We start from the raw sequence: 19,992 nt of genomic DNA, 5'->3' as shown, positions 1-19,992 counted from the left end.
TCTGGACACTACGCTGACAGACACAGCAAACCTTCTTGCCACAGCTCGCATTGATGTGCCATCCTGGATGAGCTGCACTACCTGAGCCACTTGTGTGGGTTGTAGACTCCGTCTCATGCTACCACTAGAGTGAAAGCACCGCCAGCTTTCAAAAGTTACCAAAACATCAGCCAGAAAGCATAGGAGCTGAGAAGTGGTCTGTGGTCACCACCTGCAGAACAACTCCTTTATTGGGGGTTTCTTGCTAATTGCCTATAATTTCCACCTGTTGTCTATTCCATTTGCACAACAGCATGTGAAATTGATTGTCAATCAGTGTTGCTTCCTAAGTGGACAGTTTGATTTCACAGAAGTGTGATTGACTTGGAGTTACATCGTGTTGTTTAAGTGTTCCCTTTATTTTTTTGAGCAGTGTGTGTGTATGTGTGTGTATGTGTGTGTGTGTGTATATATATATATATATATATATATATATATTTATTTATATCTTGAATGTATTATCTATTACAGTGATTTTCAACCTTTTTAAATTCGTGGCACACTAACCAAGATTTTAAAATTGTCAAGGCAAACCATCGTTTTTCATGACCCCGCAATAATAAAACACACCTGCCCCCCCCCCCATAGTAATTCCACACGCCTGCGCCCCCATGGTAATTATACATACATGCCCCCATTGTAATTTCACACACCTGCCCCCCTATAGTAATACCACATACCTTTCCCCCTATAGTAATACCACACACCTTTCCCCCCTATAGTAATTCCACACACCTGCCCCCCATAGTAATTCCACACACCTGCCCCCCTATAGTAATTCCGCACACCATCCCCCTATAGTAATTCCACACACCTGCCCCCCATAGTAATTCCACACACCATCCCCCATAGTAATTTCACACACCTGCCCCCTATAGTAATTCCACACACCTGCCCCCCATAGTAATTCCACACACCTGCCCCCCTATAGTAATTCCGCACACCATCCCCCTATAGTAATTCCACACACCTGCCCCCCATAGTAATTCCACACACCATCCCCCATAGTAATTTCACACACCTGCCCCCATAGTAATTCCACACACCTGCCCCCATAGTAATTTCACACACCTGCCCCCATAGTAATTCCACACACCATCCCCCTATAGTAATTCCACACACCTGCCCCCATAGTAATTCCACACACCTGCCCCCCTATAGTAATACCACATACCTTTCCCCCTATAGTAATACCACACACCTTTCCCCCCTATAGTAATTCCACACACCTGCCCCCCATAGTAATTCCACACACCTGCCCCCCATAGTAATTCCACACACCATCCCCCATAGTAATTTCACACACCTGCCCCCATAGTAATTCCACACACCTGCCCCCATAGTAATTTCACACACCTGCCCCCATAGTAATTCCACACACCTGCCCCCATAGTAATTCCACACACCTGCCCCCATAGTAATTCCACACACCTGCCCCCATAGTAATTCCACACACCTGCCCCCATAGTAATTTCACACACCTGCCCCCATAGTAATTCCACACACCTGCCCCCCACCATAGTAATTCCTCACACATTAATGTTTATATATATATATATATATATATATATATATATATAACCTTAAATTTTGCCCTCTCTGTGGGGAGCAGTGAGGAGCACTGGGATGAGGCAGCATGGAGGAGGAGAAGCAACAGCAGCAGCAGCAGCAGCAGCAGCGAGTGAGTGAGTGTACTGTGCACTGCAAACGGGGAGATGCGACGTGCGGTGCATGACCTATGAGTCACCATAGGTCACGGGGTGACACACATTAGGTCAACATCCATTGTGTCGACCACTAAAGGTCAACATGCACTAGGTCGACAGGGTGTCTAGGTCATCAGGGTCGTTAGGTTGACATGTGCAAGGTCGACAGGTCAAAAGGTCGACATGTTTGTTTTTTTACTTTTTGTTGGTGTAGTTTTCTTCGTAGAGTGACGGGGAACCCCAATTAGTGCACCGCATCCCCTCGCATGGCATGCTTGCCCTTGCTCGGGCAAGGTGCCTCGCTCACAGATTACCGTTCCCATTAGTAGTCCACGTGGATTGTAAAGTATGAAAAAGGTAAAAAAAAAAAAAATGAAAAAAATTGTGAAAATCTCATGTCGACCTGTTGGCCTGTCAACATTGCACATGTCGACCCAATGAACCTGTCAACCTAATGCATGTCGACCTAACGACCGCAACCCCATACTTCTTAGGCTTCTTTGCTACTTACACAATAAATGGAATAGATGGAAGGCAGCCAGCTGAGTAGGAGCCCTCAATGCTAGGCAGCGGCTGCAAAAGTACAGAAAATCTAGGATGCCTAAAAGGCGATAAATGCACTTACTGCAAACACCCTGTATAAGGAGTACAGAGTATGACTCTGATGTTACACATGTACTGTATACATTCATTGCTGATTTACATTTCTTCTGACATTCAAATCTGTATCTGTACAGCTGTCATTCTAACACAGCAATAACATTTCTAATGTATAACTTAATAATGCTGAAAACTTCAGCTACATTTCATCTGTCAGTTTAATAGCAGATCGTAGTTATATTAGTAAAACTGAGCCTGTGACTAAGGGGCCTGTTTATGAGAAAGGGAAAAAAGCTCTTGGATGAATCGGAACGATCATGGCTGAACATCAGTCAGGTGCACTCAAGTTGTACCAACATGCAAAATACAACTATTTATGTTATTATTGACCAGATATTTAGAATTGCTTCCAAGAGTGGAAACTCCATATTTGTAAAGCTTACACTGTTCAGCAAGCGGCCGCAGAACTTTCTCCCCCTCCGTAAAACTATGAAATAGGGCCGGATTCTGATTAATACGTAAAACTGGTGGTTTACGTACTAATACAATGTTTCTGGATCTACACAGTTACGGGACCCGTTCTGTATATGTATATGTGCAGAACAGGTCCTGCTTGATTGCTCGCAACGTTCCCCCACTTAGCTGCAGCATGATTGACATTGGGGGCAGAGCTGGCCCTCATTCCGAGTTGATCACTCGCTAGCTACTTTTAACAGCCATACAAACGCATAGTCGCCGCCCACGGGGGAGTGTATTTTCGCTTTGCAAGAGTGCGAACACCTGTGCAGCCGAGCGGTACAAAACATTTTGTGCAAAACAAGACCAGCCCTGTAGTTACTTATTCTGTGCGATGATTGCTGCGACGAAGGTCTCGGAATTGACGTCAGATACCCGCCCTGCAAACGCCTGGACACGCCTGCGTTTTTCCAAACACTCCCAGAAAACGGTCAGTTGACACCAATAAATGCCCTCTTCATGTCAATCTCCTTGCGATCGGCTGTGCGAATGCAATCGTCGCTAGAAGCAATGCAAAATACTGATGCTCTTTGTACCCGTACGCCGTGCATGTGCATTGCGCCCCCATACGCATGCATAGTTTTGCCGTTTTATTAAATGATCGATACACAGCGAACAACGGCAGCTAGCGATCAAATTGGAATGAGGGCCTCTGTGCATGTGTCCATTTCGCACTGTCCATGCATCTATGTTACACTGTGCATATGTTTGATCCACGATGCACATGCATCTGAGTCACACTGCGCACGCATCTAAGTCACAATCTGCATGCGTGCCAATTCACAATGCCCATGCATGAGTCACACGGTGCTAGCATCCGATTCAAACTGCCCATGCATCTGAGTCACACTGCGCATTCATCTGATTTACACTGCCCATGCATCTGAGCCACACTGCGCATTCATCTGATTTACACTGCCCATGCATCTGAGTCACACTGCGCATTAATCTGATTTACACTGCCCATGCATCTGAGCCACACCGCGCATGCATCCCTACTGTATGTCCAGATCTGTATACAAAATCCTACTACACACATTTAAGAAACATTTACAGAATTCACATATATCATTAAGGGGGGTATTTAGCAAAGCTTGGAGAAAGTAAAAATGGAGAGAGAGAAAGTAAAAATCTCTAAAAAAAAATCTATCAAATCTATGAAAAATGGTCAATCCCGGGATACTTGGGATTGGCTTTTCCTTGTGTGGCCGCCCTCCTCGCCCCGCCCTGCACACATAACTCACCATACTCCGGGGGCGGGAAACATCAGCTTCTCTCTCCCGGCGGCGTGCGACGGCGCAGCGTGACTTCTCACTGTACGTCACGCTGAGCTTGGGAGCCGGGAGGAGGAACTCGGGCAGCGTCTGAGAGGACACTCAACACTGATCCCTCAATCCCCGGTATTGGAGATTCCAATCCCGGGATTGAATCCCAGACGTTTTTGGGCCTAAATCCCAGGATCCCGCCGATCCCGGGATTGGCTTCCCTAATACCGACCAATCAGCTCTTGCCATTTTCACAAACCCTAAAATGACAGAAGCTGATTGATTAGTACTTTATCAATCTCCACTTTATCACTCTTCAGGCTTTGATAAATCTCCCCCTCAAAGTTTCCCAACACATGTGCTCAAAATCCAGTGGCAAGTACAGGATTTCTTGAGGGGGGTTTCCAAATGCAGTCCACAGTCTCTTGCTCTGAGGAACATTGGAGCAGTATGGAATACAGTATTAATATTTAACACTCTAGATGGTCTCTAGTTTAGGCTGTATCAAACATTTAAATAATAGAATTAAGTGGTCAGGAAAAGGTTAAACAAACCATAATAACAATTATATACAGTCACATGACTAAAAGAGTATGCAATAAAACTAAGTCATAACAATCAACTGAGTGATCGCATTTTGTCTATGAAGAGAAGAAAGTGTCCTCACAAAGGACGGTAGTTCAAACCGTAAGAGGGCTAAGTATGAAAAATAGGAAAAGAGAAAGAAGAAAAAGAAGAAGAATAGAGTGATACCCTTGCGGGGCGGAGAGGAGGGGGGGAGGACCCAGAGAGGAAGGTCACGATCAATAGGGGAAGAAATATACATACATATATATATAAAAATAAAATAAAAAAGTTAAATAAAAATAATTTTCTTTTTAATATATTATGTCTATCCCGTGGGATATATCAGCCAAAGAATGGGGAAGAGGCATGTTGAGATGTCAACCAAGGACTCCAAATCTTCTCAAAGGGTTTGGCAGAGTGTTTAATTATGCTCGTCATGTATTCCATCTTATAGTTAAACCAAATACGAGAAATAATAGAGTGTAAAGAGGGGGGGGGGGGGGGGGCTTCTTCCAATCAGTTGCTATTTGACATGTTGTAGCATTTATAATATGTCGCGCTAGTATATTTTGATGTCTAGTTAAATTCATAAACCCCAGTGGGAGAAGGAAATATTTAGGGTCATAGGGGACGGGAACCTCAAGAACACTGGAAATAAGAATTATAATCTCTTTCCAGAGTGTGGTGATTTTAGGGCATTGCCACCAAATATGCATAAAGGTACCTTCTTCAGAACATCCCCTCCAGCATCTATCAGAGGTGTCGGGAAACATAGCTCGCAGCTTGGAGGGTACATAATACCACCTGTAAATCAATTTGTATACGTTTTCCTTAATTTTGACACATATAGAGCTAGAGGCAGCGTAGTCCCATATCTCCGACCAATCTTCAGAGGTCAGGTCAGAACCTAAGTCCCTCCCCCACGCAATCTCGTGAGAGTCTCCTGTTGTAGATGCCTCCCCGACCAGTAGTGCGGAAAGATTGGAAATTAAGCCTTTGGTTGAGGAGCGTTTGAGTGGCCTTTGAATAAGGAGATTACCCATTTTAGAGTGGAAGTGTCTGATCTGTAGGTATTGATAAAAGTCTGCAGGGGGGAACCCAATCCGTTCCCGAATCTGGGAAAATTGGGGGAAGCTAACATCTGTAGTAATGTGATTGAGATATAGAATATTACCCCGCTTCCACCGAGAAAAAGCCGATCTAATCAAGCCCGGAGGGAAATCAGGATTATGGAATAGAGGGATTAAAGGGGATGGGCTGGAAGCTAATTTATATTTCCTGTTGACATAGTCCCAAATGGATAAGGAGCGCATAACTATCGGGTGAGAGAGCACCGATCTGGGGCGACGTGTTTTAGGGAGCCATAGTAGGGAGGAGAGCGAAGAGAGGCCCAGATCATCTGCCTCGATATCAACCCAGACCTTTCTCGCCTCGGGATTGCACCATTGCACGCAGTGAGCAAGTTGAGCTGCCAAGTAATATTTTTTGAAGTCGGGGATACCTAAACCTCCACTACGGGAAGGACGTTGCAATACACTCCGTTTTACCCTAGGTCGTTTACCGGCCCAGACAAAGTGAGACGTATGAAATTGCAAGGATTTAAATACATAGGGAGGAATATATACAGGGAGGGTTTGAAAAAGGAGCAGAGGGAATATGATAATTTTCACCGAATTCACGCGGCCAATCCATGAGATAAATTGGTTGGACCAAGAGTGAAGATCTAACTTGATTTGGTCCAATAAACGGGGAAAATTAGCCTGAAGGTGGTGGTTGCGAGTCAGGAAAACTCCTAAATATTTCATCTTTTGTTTATGCCATGCAAATAGAAATGTGGCTTCTAAAGTGTGTTTAATAGTAGCAGGGACATAAAAATCAAGTACCTCCGTTTTACTAGTATTAATTTTGTAACCGGAGTGTGTAGAGTAGGTGTTAATTTCGGAGAAAAGTGGCGCCATAGAATGGGCAGGGTCAGAAAGAGAGATTAGAACATCATCCGCGTATAATGCTATTTTATGTTCTTTGAGGCCGGCCTTGACCCCCGTGATCGCCGCATTACAGCGGATCCTCGCAGCTAGAGGTTCCATTATTAAAGCAAATATCAGGGGTGAAAGCGGGCAACCCTGTCTGGTACCGTTAGCAATCCCGAAGGTAGAAGAGGAGGATTGGTTGACAGAGACCCTCGCTGAAGGGGAACGGTACAATGCTGAGATCCCCTCATAGAATCTTCCAGAAATGCCAAATTTTTGTAGAACTTCAAAGGCAAAAGACCATGAAATTCGGTCAAACGCCTTCTCGGCGTCTAATGCCAGTATAACTGCAGGCGATTTCTGTTTATTGATAGAATGAATTAGATCAATAGTTCTTCTAGTGTTGTCAGGCGCTTGGAGCCCTGGTATAAAACCCACCTGATCTGGGTGAATCAGGTGTGGAAGAAGAGGAGCCAATCGAGAAGCCAAAACCTTGGCGTATATCTTTAGGTCGGCATTTAGCAAGGAAATAGGCCTGTAGTTTTGACATAATGGTTATAAAGTGATTCATAATAGTCTTTAAGTTCGTCCACCATTACCTTAGGATCATAAGTAAGGGACCCCAATTTGTTAGAGTATAATTTATCAATTGAACCTAATGCTCGTTTTCGTCTCAGTTTGTTCGCCAGGACAGCATCAATCTTATAAGCTTTGTCATAAAAACGTTGGTGCAATTTTTGTAAAATAATTGCTGCCCGGTGGGAGAGAAGAGTATTTAATTGACCCTTAAGATTATCTATGCGTTGGAGTAAAGCGGTACATGGGGATTGTTTATGCTGGGAAGTCAAAGTGGCAATTTGAGATTCAAGCAACGCTATTTCCTGTGCAGTTTTCCTCCGAATGGCAGAGGACTTGGCCATCAATTGGCACCTAAGTGTGGCCTTATGTGCCTCCCAGATTATTCCAGGGGAGATGACGTGAGAGGCGTTTTCTACAAAGTAATGCTGAATGGCTACCCTTATTTCAGCTTGGGTGGATGGGTGCTGTAGAATAGAATCGTTCAGGCGCCATTTTCGATCTCGCCTGGGGGCATCGTATATGTCTAATAAAATATATGTTCCTGAGTGATCAGTCCACGTGAATGGGACAATCCCGGCATCTGCGAGCAGGGACGTTAAAGATTGGGATATGTGTATCATATCGATACGGGAGTAAAGCTGGTGTGGAGCAGAGAAATGAGTGTAGTCTTTTGCTAGGGCATGTTTTAGGTGCCAGGAGTCACAGAAGTTATACTGTTGGAGGGAAGAGAGAAGGGTACGAGAGGCCTTAATTAAGGGAGCGGCTGTCTTACGGGGAGCGGGGGTAGATCTATCAACATGAGGGTCAAGTACAGCATTAAAGTCTCCCCCTAAGATTATATGTCCTTGAGCGATCCTACCAACATGTCGAAACAATGATTGGAAGAACTGAGATTGGTCTTGATTAGGGGCATAAACTGAAATAAAGGTCAAGGTTACAGAGCGCAGAGTGCCAACAACCATTATATAGCGCCCTTCTGGGTCGGTCACTGTTTTAATGTGTACAAAAGGAATTTTACGATGTATTAGAACAGCGACACCCCATTTTTTACAGTTAGCGGATGCAAAAAAGGATTGAGTCAATTGTTTACCCTGAAGTTTCGAGTGAAGGCCCGTAAAGTGAGTCTCTTGAAGAAACACAATATCGGCCCTCTCCCTTCTGCAAGCGCTCAGCAAAATGGTGCGTTTTTTGGGTGAGTTGAGTCCATTTACGTTGACAGATAACAACTTAAGGGCCATGGGATAACAATAATCGGGTCGCTATGCAGAAAACACAATAAGAAAAAACCCTGAATGAATACCAAACCTCTCGGGGACCATCCCGCAGGAGCAGGTGGAATGAGAAAAGGAGAGAAGAATATCAAAGAAAAGAAACAAGAGAAAGACGAAATAAGCAAAGGCGCCAACAAAGGCAAAAACCCTGTAAAGAAAGGTTCGTTTGTGGGACCGTAACTAAAATCTGAATATGAATAACAAGAAACATCAAAAGAGGGTGCATGGGGGTCGTGGAAGAAGTATATAACATGGCATTGTAAACCTGATCCTTAACAATCCGACATGTGTCGGAACATCAAAACCAAGCCCTGCAATGGGGCCTTACACCTGTAACAATCTGGTGACTGGGGGGAGGGAAGGGAGAGGGAATGAGGGAAGGGAGAAGGAGTAAAGGAGGGGAGGGGGAGGTAAGGGGAGACAAAAATAACAGTAGCAACATGTCCCAGCCGTAACACTTTTCCGGGGGACACTAATTATAGGGTTAAGAACATAATAACATATAAAGCTTAACATCCAACATTAATACTGAAAAAGGATAATATGAGTTGGGTCCAAATGAAGGTGAGGACAAGCCTGTCCACTATATAAAGAAATCATCGGACATATCAAGTAACCTTATATGAAGAGGGACATAGGTCAGAAGGTAACCTCAGGTTTTAGGTAGAAGCACAGTCTGAGTTCTGGGTACGAGTCACTCTCGACCATTCAGGGAGCGGTGGTCTGGAACGTTGAGGTTTTGGAGAAACAGCGGCAGAGGAGGGAACAGTGGTCGCTTCTGGAAGGAGATCCAGTTTAGATAGCAGCTCCTGTCCTTGCGATAAAGTTTTAACAGCATAAACTGAGTTCTTGGCAAAGACTTGCAACATAAAAGGGAATCCCCAACGGTATCTTATTTGGTGGTGACGAAGGAGTTTCGTAACCGGTTGAAGATCCCGGCGTTTCTGGAGTGTCGACGGGGCTAGATCTTGAAAGATTTGCAATTGCATCTCCCGGAAAGATATCTGGACGTCCCGAGTTGCAGATAGGATTCTTTCTTTCGATCTATAGTAATGAAGGCGGACTATTATGTCTCTAGGTAGTTGAGAAGCAGAAGGCTTAGAGCGCAGGGCTCTGTGTGCCCTATCACAGAGACATTCCTTGTCTGTAAGGTCCGGCACTAAAGATTGAAAAAGGTCTTGTAAAAAGGCCGGCAATGCGGAACTCTGAATCGTCTCCATCACGTTGCGTATTCTGAGATTATTACGGTGAGAACGATTCTCTTGGTTCTCTTGCCGTTCCTTCAACAGTTCAACTTCCTCATGGAGCCTCGTGAGTTCCGTATTAAACCGCTGTTGCGACCGGCATAGATCATCCGTCTTTGTTTCCAAAGAGTCCGTCCTGTCGCCAAGAGACATAATTTCTAGTCTGAATTCTGAGATTGCCTTAGAAAGTTCTTGTTTAAAGGCCGTTTGAACACCTTCAAGGAGCCCCGTCATAACTGCTTGAATCTGTGGGTCGATATCTGTGCCCAAAGATAGAGGGGAGGAAGGAGATGCAGGGGACGACATTTGGTTCTGAGCGCCTTTAGATTTATTCCCAAAAAAGTTTGCCGAAGCCTGTTGAGATTTCTTATTTTTCTGGGCCATAATGCCAGTGAGAGAAAAAAAAAAAAAAAGAGGACAGGCAAGTTGCAGGGATAAAGGAAGGAAATGGGAGTCCCAGCCGGAGACACAGGGTGGAGTATCAGTAGGACAGGTCAGCCATATGAAGATTTTCAAGTACGCCTCATAGCCACTTCAGAGCATCAATTGAACAATAAAAAGCACAGGTGTAGTCCCTTAGGGAATAAGTGGAAAGATGGGGGTACCGATCACGGTCCAGCCAGTGACCAGGCACCTCTTCCCAAGAGGACAGCAGGAGTTTCTGGTGCTGATAGACACGGTGGCTTTGTATTCTTAGTTATTCTTATTATTTTTATTTTATTTTTTAAATTAGTAATTCTTATTATTTTTATTTATTTATTTATTGTGGTGTTGTCCACAAGATGCTACTGAGTGTGGACCTGCAGGGGCAGTATGGCTCACTATAATACTGAAACAATTAGAGGTGCTGTAGGAGCTGCAGGTAACTAGTAAAAGGTAACAGGGAGATCCAGACAGTAGCAGCCCATACAGTGAGAGCAGCGCCACCAACACTCTCACCCAGCAGCTGCTCCAGGGCTGAGAGAGAACAGCAGGACCAGGGGAGAGCAGCAGTAGCTCAGTGCGTCAGTGGTGGCAGCGGGTTAACCTTCTTCTGGCTTGTCAGCGGGGCCAGAGAGCCGCGTCCGCCCGCCAGCCCGCCCCGCACAAGAGGCAGAAAGATCCGGCGGAAGGGAGGCAGACGGCGGCCACAAGCGTCTGGCGGCTCCGGAGCGCCGAAGCTCCGATCGCGGCCGTCACAGCCCGTCTTGCAAGGTACGGTGCGGGAGAGAGGGAGTCAGGCAGCAGGGCACGGCGCCGCTCCGGGCGGGTCAAGGCCGGGGCGCCCACACGATCTCACAGGCGGTACCGCTGATGTTACGGGGGCAGAGCACGGCCCGACGCCGGGTCCCCCACGGCCGCCGCTTCGGATACAGGTGCTGTAGCTCCCGGTGGTGAAGGTGCTCCGCGCCGCCGGAGCTCCGATCCTGGGTCGCAGGTGTAACTCCAGCCCCTGGCTTCACTGAGGGGGGAAGGGCGCAACCCGCAAGGACGTTAAAAAGCGTCCCCCGGCTCCGCAGCATCCACCACACGACCCTGAAGGATGACCTGCGAACCTCAGAGGGTATTTGGTGTTTGAGGGAGCCCCTAGAGAATGCGTGGTGCCCAGTATTAATCGGGGTATACGGGAGCTCAGTAAGAAAGCTGCTGTTTAGCTTGCATGCTAGGCCACGCCCCCCCAGTACTGCACTTTCTAAGCACACATTCTCCCACCTCATGGTAAGACTCCTGTCTTTTCTTCCTGGTAACTACTCTGGTCCAGAGCACTGATTGAGGACTCAGATCCACACACACACAGCAAACGTGGTGGAAGTTGCTACCACTGGGCATGTGCAGCAGCTCTGCTTTGCCCCTTAAACTGCATGATGTGGCGGCAGCTTTCATAATTATGTTATATACCATCACTATTGTTGTCATTATTTGAGCCACTTGCCAAGAGGAGGGGGTTTCCAGGCAACCAGAACCCCCCCCCCCCCCCCCGCATTTTCCTATGAAATCTACCACATTAACTATTGCAATTCTGGTCTCCCCCTAACCAGACTTACATCTGCTCTGTCACATTCTATATTGGCTGTCTGTACTTTTCTGTATCCTCTCTAAATTTGACTACTGTACAAAACCATTAACAACATCTTACCAACATTTATGACGTCTCAAAATATCTCCTAACTTGCCTCCCCTGCTCTGCTGATTATCTGCGTCTCTCATCCACACTCATTGCCTGCTCCCATAGCCAGTTACAGAACTTTTTGTGCAGTTCCCCACCTTGTACAAAAGGACTTTCTCTTAGCATTCAAACCTTCAAGCATTCCCTGAAAATTCATGTCTTTAGGCAAGCATAGGAAATTCCTGAACCATCGTCTTACACTACCGAGATTGGTCTTCCCAATGGATTCAGTATGATGGGGGTTTTCGCAGCGATCAGGTTACTACTGCGCATGCGTATGCACCGCAATGCGCACGCGCGTCGTTGGGTACAAACAGCATCGTTGCTGTGCAAGGCTTCTAGCGACTAATCCATTCACACAACCGATCGCAAGGAGTTTGACAGGAAGAGGGCGTTTATGGGTGTCAACTGACCGTTTTAAGGGAGTGGTAGGGAAAACACAGGCGTGTCCAAGCGTTTGGAGGGCGGGTGTCTGACGTCAGTTCCGGGACCGGACAGGCTGAAGTGATCGCAAGGGCTGAGTAAGTTCAGACCTACTCAGAAACTGCATAAAACTTTTTTGTCCCGCTCGGCTGCTCAAGCGTTCGCACACTTGCAAAGCGAAAATACACTCCCCTAGAGGCGGTGACTACCTGATCGCTGCTCTGCAAAAAGTAGCTAGCGAGCGATCAACTCGGAATGAGGGCCTATATCCTGGCTGTTGGGATCCCGGCGGTCAGGAGACCAACACCGGGTTCCAGGTAGCCAGAACACCGGCGGCAAGTGCAGTGTGTTCCCTCGCAAGCTCGCTGCGCTCGCCACGCTTCGGGGTTCAGGGTTATATTTCCCCACGGGTGGTGGCGTGGCACTTGTTGTATAATTTTTTATTGTGATAACTAGTTCCATAAATAGGAAGGAATCAGTGAAATAATTTCACACATGAATAAAATAAGCATCTGATCTTGTCCATAGTATGGAAGCTAATATAAATGTTGTTAGAGGAGTACTGACACCTTCTTTCCTAGAAAAAGAGAACTGCTCTCACCTATTTTTTCTGTTTTGTTAATAATTAGTCTTGTCTAATTGTTATGTTTGTTTCATATGTAAAACACTATGGAGGGAGGTGTGAGCACTGTATATCGAAATGAGAATTAGAAAATCAAATAAAAGCATTTATGCACATTTTATATAAATAACAGTAAAACGAGCAGTTACGCATCTATTTCTGATTATATTCTACTGCGCATGGGTCCAATTCACACTGCCCATGCGTCCGATTCACACAGCCCATGCATCTGAGTCACACTGTGCATGCATGTGAGTCACACTGTGCATGCATGTGAGTCACACTGTGCATGCATCTGAGTCACACTGTCCATGCATCTGAGTCACACTGCCTATGCATACGAGTCACACTGCGCATGCATCTAAATTACACTGCACATGTATCCGATTCACACTGCGCATACATTTGAGTCACACTGCGCATGTGCCTGATTCACACTGCCCATGCATCTGAGTCACAGTGCACATGCATCTGAGTCACACTGTGCATGCGTGCTGCCTCACACTGCTCATGCATCTTAGTCACATTGCGCATGCATCTAAAGTACACTGTGCATGCATCTGATTCACACTGCACATGCAAATGAGTCATACCGCCCATGCATTTTAGTCACACTGCGCATATATTTGAGTCATGCTGCCCATGCATTTGCATATGTCCAATGCGCACTACCTATGCATCTGAGTCACACTGCGCATGCGTGCTGACTCACACTGCCCATGCATCTTAGTAACATTGCGCATGCATCCAAATTACACTGCCCATACGTCCGATTCACACTGAACATGCATCTAAGTCACAATGCGCACACGTGCCAATTCACACTGCCCATTAATCTGAATCACACTGCGCATGCATCCAAGCCACACTGCACATGCAACTAAGCCACACTGCACATGCATCTGATGCACACCATGCATGCATCTAAGTCACACTGCACATGTATCAGCTTCACATGGCCCATGCAACTGAGTCACACTGTGTATATGTCCAATTCACGCTGTGCATGCATCTCAGTCACACTGCCCATGCATCTGAGTCACACTGCACATGCGTGCCTATTCACACTGCCCATGCGTCCAATTCACACAGCCCATGCATATGAGTCACACTGCGCATGCTTCTAAGTCACACTGTGCATGTCTCCATTTCACACTGCCCATGCATCTGAATCACACTGTGCATATGTTTGATTCACGCTGCACATGCATCTGAGTCACACTGCACATGCGTTCGATTCACACTGTGCATTAATCTAAGTCACACTGCGCATGCTTCTAAGTCACACTGGCCCTCATTCCGAGTTGATCGCTCGCTAGCTACTTTTAACAGCCGTACAAACGCATAGTCGCCGCCCACGGGGGAGTGTATTTTCGCTTTGCAAGAGTGTGAACGCCTGTGCAGCCGAGCGGTACAAAAACATTTTGTGCAAAACAAGACCAGCCCTGTAGTTACTTATTCTGTGCGATGATTGCTGCGACGAAGGTCTCGGAATTGACGTCAGATACCCGCCCTGCAAACGCCTGGACACGCCTGCGTTTTTCCAAACACTCCCAGAAAACGGTCAGTTGACACCAATAAATGCCTTCTTCCTGTCAATCTCCTTGCGATCGGCTGTGCGAATGGAATCGTCGCTAGAAGCAATGCAAAATACTGATGCTCTTTGTACCCGTACGCCATGCATGTGCATTGCGGCCCATATGCATGCATAGTTTTGCCGTTTTATTAAATGATCGATACACAGCGAACAACGGCAGCTAGCGATCAAATCGGAATGAGGGCCTCTGTGCATGTGTCCATTTCGCACTGTCCATGTATCTATGTTACACTGTGCATATGTTTGATTCACGATGCACATGCATCTGAGTCACACTGTGCACGCATCTAAGTCACAATCTGCATGCGTGCCAATTCACAATGCCCATGCATGAGTCACACGGTGCTAGCATCCGATTCAAACTGCCCATGCATCTGAGTCACACTGCGCATTCATCTGATTTACACTGCCCATGCATCTGAGCCACACTGCGCATGCATCCCTACTGATGTCCAGATCTGTATACAAAATCCTACTACACACATTTAAGAAACATTTACAGAATTCACATATATCATAAAGGGGGGTATTTAGCAAAGCTTGGAGAAAGTAAAAATCTATCAAATCTATGAAAAATGGTCAATCCCGGGATACTTGGGATTGGCGTTTCCTTGTGTGGCCGCCCCCCTCGCCCCTCCCTGCACACATAACTCACCATACTCCGGGGGCGGGAAACATCAGCTTCTCTCTCCCGGCGGCATGTGACGGCGCAGCGTGACCTCTCACTGTACGTCACACTGAGCTTGGGAGCCAGGAGGAGGAACTCGGGCAGCGTCTGAGAGGACACTCAACGCTGATCCCTCAATCCCCGGTATTGGAGATTCCAATCCCGGGATTGAATCCCAGACGTTTTTGGGCCTAAATCCCAGGATCCCGCCGATCCCGGGATTGGCTTCCCTAGTACCGACCAATCAACTCTTGCCATTTTCACAAACCCTAAAATGTCAGAAGCTGATTGATTAGTACTTTATCTATCTCCACTTTATCACTCTTTAGGCTTTGATAAATCTCCCCCTCAAAGTTTCCCAACACATGGGGTGGTATTCATGTGACCGCCGGTCACCTGACCGCCAGTCACATGACCTCCTCCACCAGCCCGACGGGTCACTGTCCCGATGGTCGGCATGCCGACCAACAGGGAGTATTTCCACTCGTGGGTGTCCACGACACCCATAGAGTGGGAATAGAACCGCGGCGACCGCAGGTCGCCACTGAGCCCGCAGCGTGGCGAGCGCAGCGAGCCCGCAAGGGGCTTGCTGCACTCGCCCCTCCCCGCCGGGATCCCGGCGTCGGTATGCTGCCGGGATCCCGGCGTCGGTTAGCTGACCGGCGGTCTCCGGTCAGGAGACCGCCGGTCAGCCGTACTACACCCAACACATGTGCTCAAAATCCAGTGGCAAGCTCAGGATTTCTTGAGGGGGGTTTCCAAATGCAGTCCACAGTCTCTTGCTCTGAGGAACATTGGAGCAGTATGGAATACAGTATTAATATTTAACACTCTAGATGGTCTCTAGTTTAGGCTGTATCAAACATTTAAATAATAGAATTAAGTGGTCAGGAAAAGGTTAAACAAACCATAATAAATAGACAAGCATAATAGAACCAGTACTGCACTTTCTAAGCACACATTCTCCCACCTCATGGTAAGGCTCCTGTCTTTTTTTCCTGGTAGCTACTCTGGTCCAGAGCACTGATTGAGGACTCAGATCCACACACACACACAGCAAACGTGGTGGAAGTTGCTACCACTGGGCATGTGCAGCAGCTCTGCTTTGCCCCATAAACTGCATGATGTGGCGGCAGCTTTCATAATTATGTTATATACCATAACTATTGTTGTCATCATTTGAGCCACTTGCCAAGAGGAGGGGGTTATCAGGCAACCAGAACCCCCCCCCCCCCCCCCCCCCCGCATTTCCCTAAGAAATCTACCACATTAACTATTGCAATTCTGGTCTCCCCCTAACCAGACTTACATCTGCTCTGTCACATTCTATATTGGCTGTCTGTACTTTTCTGTATCCTCTCTAAATTTTGCTACTGTACAAAACCATTAACAACATCTTACCAACATTTATGACATCTCAAAATATCTCCTAACTTGCCTCCCCTGCTCTGCTGATTATCTGCGTCTCTCATCCACACTCATTGCCTGCTCCCATAGCCAGTTACAGAACTTTTTGTGCAGTTCCCTACCTTGTACAAAAGGACTTTCTCTTAGCATTCAAACCTTCAAGCATTCCCTGAAATTCATGTCTTTAGGCAAGCATAGGAAATTCCTGAACCATCGTCTTACACTACCGAGATTGGTCTTCCCAATGGATTCAGTATGATGGGGGTTATTTCGAGTTGATCGCACACTGCAGATTTTCGCAGCGATCAGGTTACTACTGCGCATGCGTATGCACCGCAATGCGCACGCGCGTCGTTGGGTACAAACAGCATCGTTGCTGTGCAAGGCTTCTAGCGACTAATCCATTCACACAACCGATCGCAAGGAGTTTGACAGGAAGAGGGCGTTTATGGGTGTCAACTGACCGTTTTAAGGGAGTGGTAGGGAAAACACAGGCGTGTCCAAGCGTTTGGAGGGCGGGTGTCTGACGTCAGTTCCGGGACCGGACAGGCTGAAGTGATCGCAAGGGCTGAGTAAGTTCAGACCTACTCAGAAACTGCATAAAACTTTTTTGTCCCGCTCGGCTGCACAAGCGTTCGCACACATGCAAAGCGAAAATACACTCCCCTAGAGACGGTGACTACCTGATCGCTGCTCTGCAAAAAGTAGCTAGCGAGCGATCAACTCGGAATGAGGGCCTATATCCTGGCTGTTGGGATCCCGGCGGTCAGGAGACTAACACCGGGTTCCAGGTAGCCAGAATATCGGCGGCAAGTGCAGTGTGTTCCCTCGCAAGCTCGCTGCGCTCGCCACGCTTCGGGGTTCAGGGTTATATTTCCCCACGGGTGGTGGCGTGGCACTTGTTGTATAATTTTTAATTGTGATAACTAGTTCCATAAATAGGAAGGAATCAGTGAAATAATTTCACACATGAATAAAATAAGCATCTGATCTTGTCCATAGTATGGAAGCTAATATAAATGTTGTTAGAGGAGTACTGACACCTTCTTTCCTAGAAAAAGAGAACTGCTCTCACCTATTTTTTCTGTTTTGTTAATAATTAGTCTTGTCTAATTGTTATGTTTGTTTCATATGTAAAACACTAAGGAGGGAGGTGTGAGCACTATATATCGAAATGAGAATTAGAAAATCAAATAATAACATTAAATGAAGCATTTATGCACATTTTATATAAATAACAGTAAAACGAGCAGTTATGCGTCTATTTCTGATTATATTTTACAGTATATAATATTTTCTATATTAATTGAAAGACATTTTGCAGTATTAATTGTTTAATTATTGCACCCGGATCCCAACAGGCTAAACTTCACAAACCAAAATTGTCTCATGCAACAAGCACAGTCCTGATGTGCCCTTACCATGATTAATTTAATGAGGGTCAACTGAGCAGTATGTTTGGCGACAAATTGTAATGCTGAAATGAAGGGAGGGATTGGTGTTACTAGAGTGGAAGTAGGTTAGACTGTACTGGACATTTAACTGTATATAAGGTCATCCTGCTTTTACCCCCACGCAAAAGTCTGTGAACCTCAGAATATGTTGTGCCTCTGATAAGACACTTATGTAAATGAGTTAGTTCAAGTCCACATATTTTGCATAAATAAATATTAGTGACTTGGGAAAAGAGGATCTAAAATATAAATGGAGGTTGTATATGTCCAATTATATGCAAATCATGAGTCTGATAATTACATGGTGAATTAGTAATAATAATGCAAAGTTGTAGTGAATTGATGGTATATCAAACACATAACAGTGCCTATTCAGAGGACCGGTTATTATGTGGTTAATAAGGCAGTGCAGATCATGTTTATGAGACAGCAATAAAGGGTTAATCAGCATTAATTATACAGCACTGTATTAATTGCAGATATATTAAAAAGGGTAAGAGGACTGCAGGTCTAGTTATGACTGGGTTAATAAAAACCATAACAATAATCTCAATCATTGTCTCACCTCATCTCCATGAGCAAACTGCTGCCCCAGGTTTATAAAATGCTCCACATTGATCACTCCATCAGCATCCTCATCACACACGTCAAAGACCTCTCTGAGCTTCTGTACAATCTGTAGGACATGACCCTGGTCCTCTGGGCAACTGCCTCCTCTTTCCATCAGGGAGACTATACAGAAAAGAGACTGGATACAGCCGCCATCATCAGCTCCCCTCTATAGTACAATGTGTGACATCAAGAAGAGCCTGACAGAGAGAGGGAGGTGGGAGCAGAGAAAGAGGGATAAATGAGAGCGATGGTGGGGGTGTGAGCATAGAGGGAGAGAGGAGGTGGTGTGAGCAGAGAGAGAGAGAGAGAGAGAGAGAGAGAGAGAGAGGAGAGCTGGAGGGAGGTGAAAGTGGTGGTAGTGGTGGTGGAGAGGGGGGGGGGGGATTTGAGGAGAAAAAGATGAAGAGAGGTGATAAAAGATAGAAAGGGGTACTGATGAGAAATAGGTGGAGTGATGTGTGAGCAGAGAGAGAGAGAGAGAGAGGGATTGAGATGGAGGCTAGAAAGATTGTTGTAGGATGTGTGTGCTGAGGGAGAAAGATATATGTAGTGTAGGACAAAGATGGATAGAGATGTAAGCAATCAGAGAGAAGATATATATAGAGGCAGGTGTGAGCAGAAAGAGAAAGGGGTAGAGAATACACACAGAGGGAAGTGTGAGCAGAGAGCGAATGATGTGAATAGGGATAGAGAGGCGAGAGATAGAAGGTGGAAGCAGGGAGAGGTAGAGGAGACAGAAGGAAGTGTGAACATGGAGAGAATTATGTGAGCAGGGATAGAGAGGCGAGAGATAGAAGAAGGGATCAAAGAGGTGGAGGAGACAGAGGGAAGTGTGAGCAAGTTTACAGAGGAGAGAGATAGAAGAAGGTGGGAGCAGAGAGAGATAGAAAAGACAGAGGGTAGTGTGAGCAGAGAAAAAGAGGAGGGAGATGGAGGATCGGTTGAGCAGAGGGCCTGATTCAGAGATGGACGCAATGTGGATGTTGTCTGCCATGGAGCGATTTTATGACTCTGTACGTGCGTCTAAGCCACACTGCGCATGTGCCGCAATGGGGATAGTGGTGTTGATTTATTCACAAAGTGATTGACAGTCAGGGAGCATTTGTGGGAGGTAATGGGAGTGGTGACTCAAAAACAAGCTTGTAGCAATAGTTTCAGGGGCAGATCACATACAATTAAATTGGATCCCATGTCTTACTAATGTGTAAAAAGGGGATGCTGTCTGCCGTAATGTGTAAAAAGGGGATGCTGTCTATCGTAATGTGTAAAAAGGGGCACGTTGTCTGCCGTAATGTGTAAAAAAGGGT

At 46.1% G+C, this 19,992-nt stretch overlaps 1 protein-coding gene across 1 annotated transcript in view; it reads right to left on the bottom strand.

The window, feature by feature from the left end:
* Positions 1-18,916, bottom strand: part of RAB11FIP4 (RAB11 family interacting protein 4) — a 123,531-nt gene extending 104,615 nt beyond the window's left edge. Inside the window, exon 1 of the mRNA XM_063960858.1 lies at positions 18,639-18,916. Within this exon, the coding sequence (XP_063816928.1) occupies positions 18,639-18,797 (159 nt within the window). The 5' untranslated portion in view covers positions 18,798-18,916. The remainder of the gene's footprint in view (positions 1-18,638) is intronic.
* Between the last annotated feature and the right edge of the window lie 1,076 nt (positions 18,917-19,992).

The sequence above is a fragment of the Pseudophryne corroboree genome, chromosome 3 (assembly GCF_028390025.1).
Source record: "Pseudophryne corroboree isolate aPseCor3 chromosome 3, aPseCor3.hap2, whole genome shotgun sequence".
NCBI lineage: Eukaryota > Metazoa > Chordata > Amphibia > Anura > Myobatrachidae > Pseudophryne > Pseudophryne corroboree.
The sequence above is the reverse complement of the archived record's forward strand: the minus strand, read 5'-3'. Positions and strand labels throughout refer to the sequence as shown.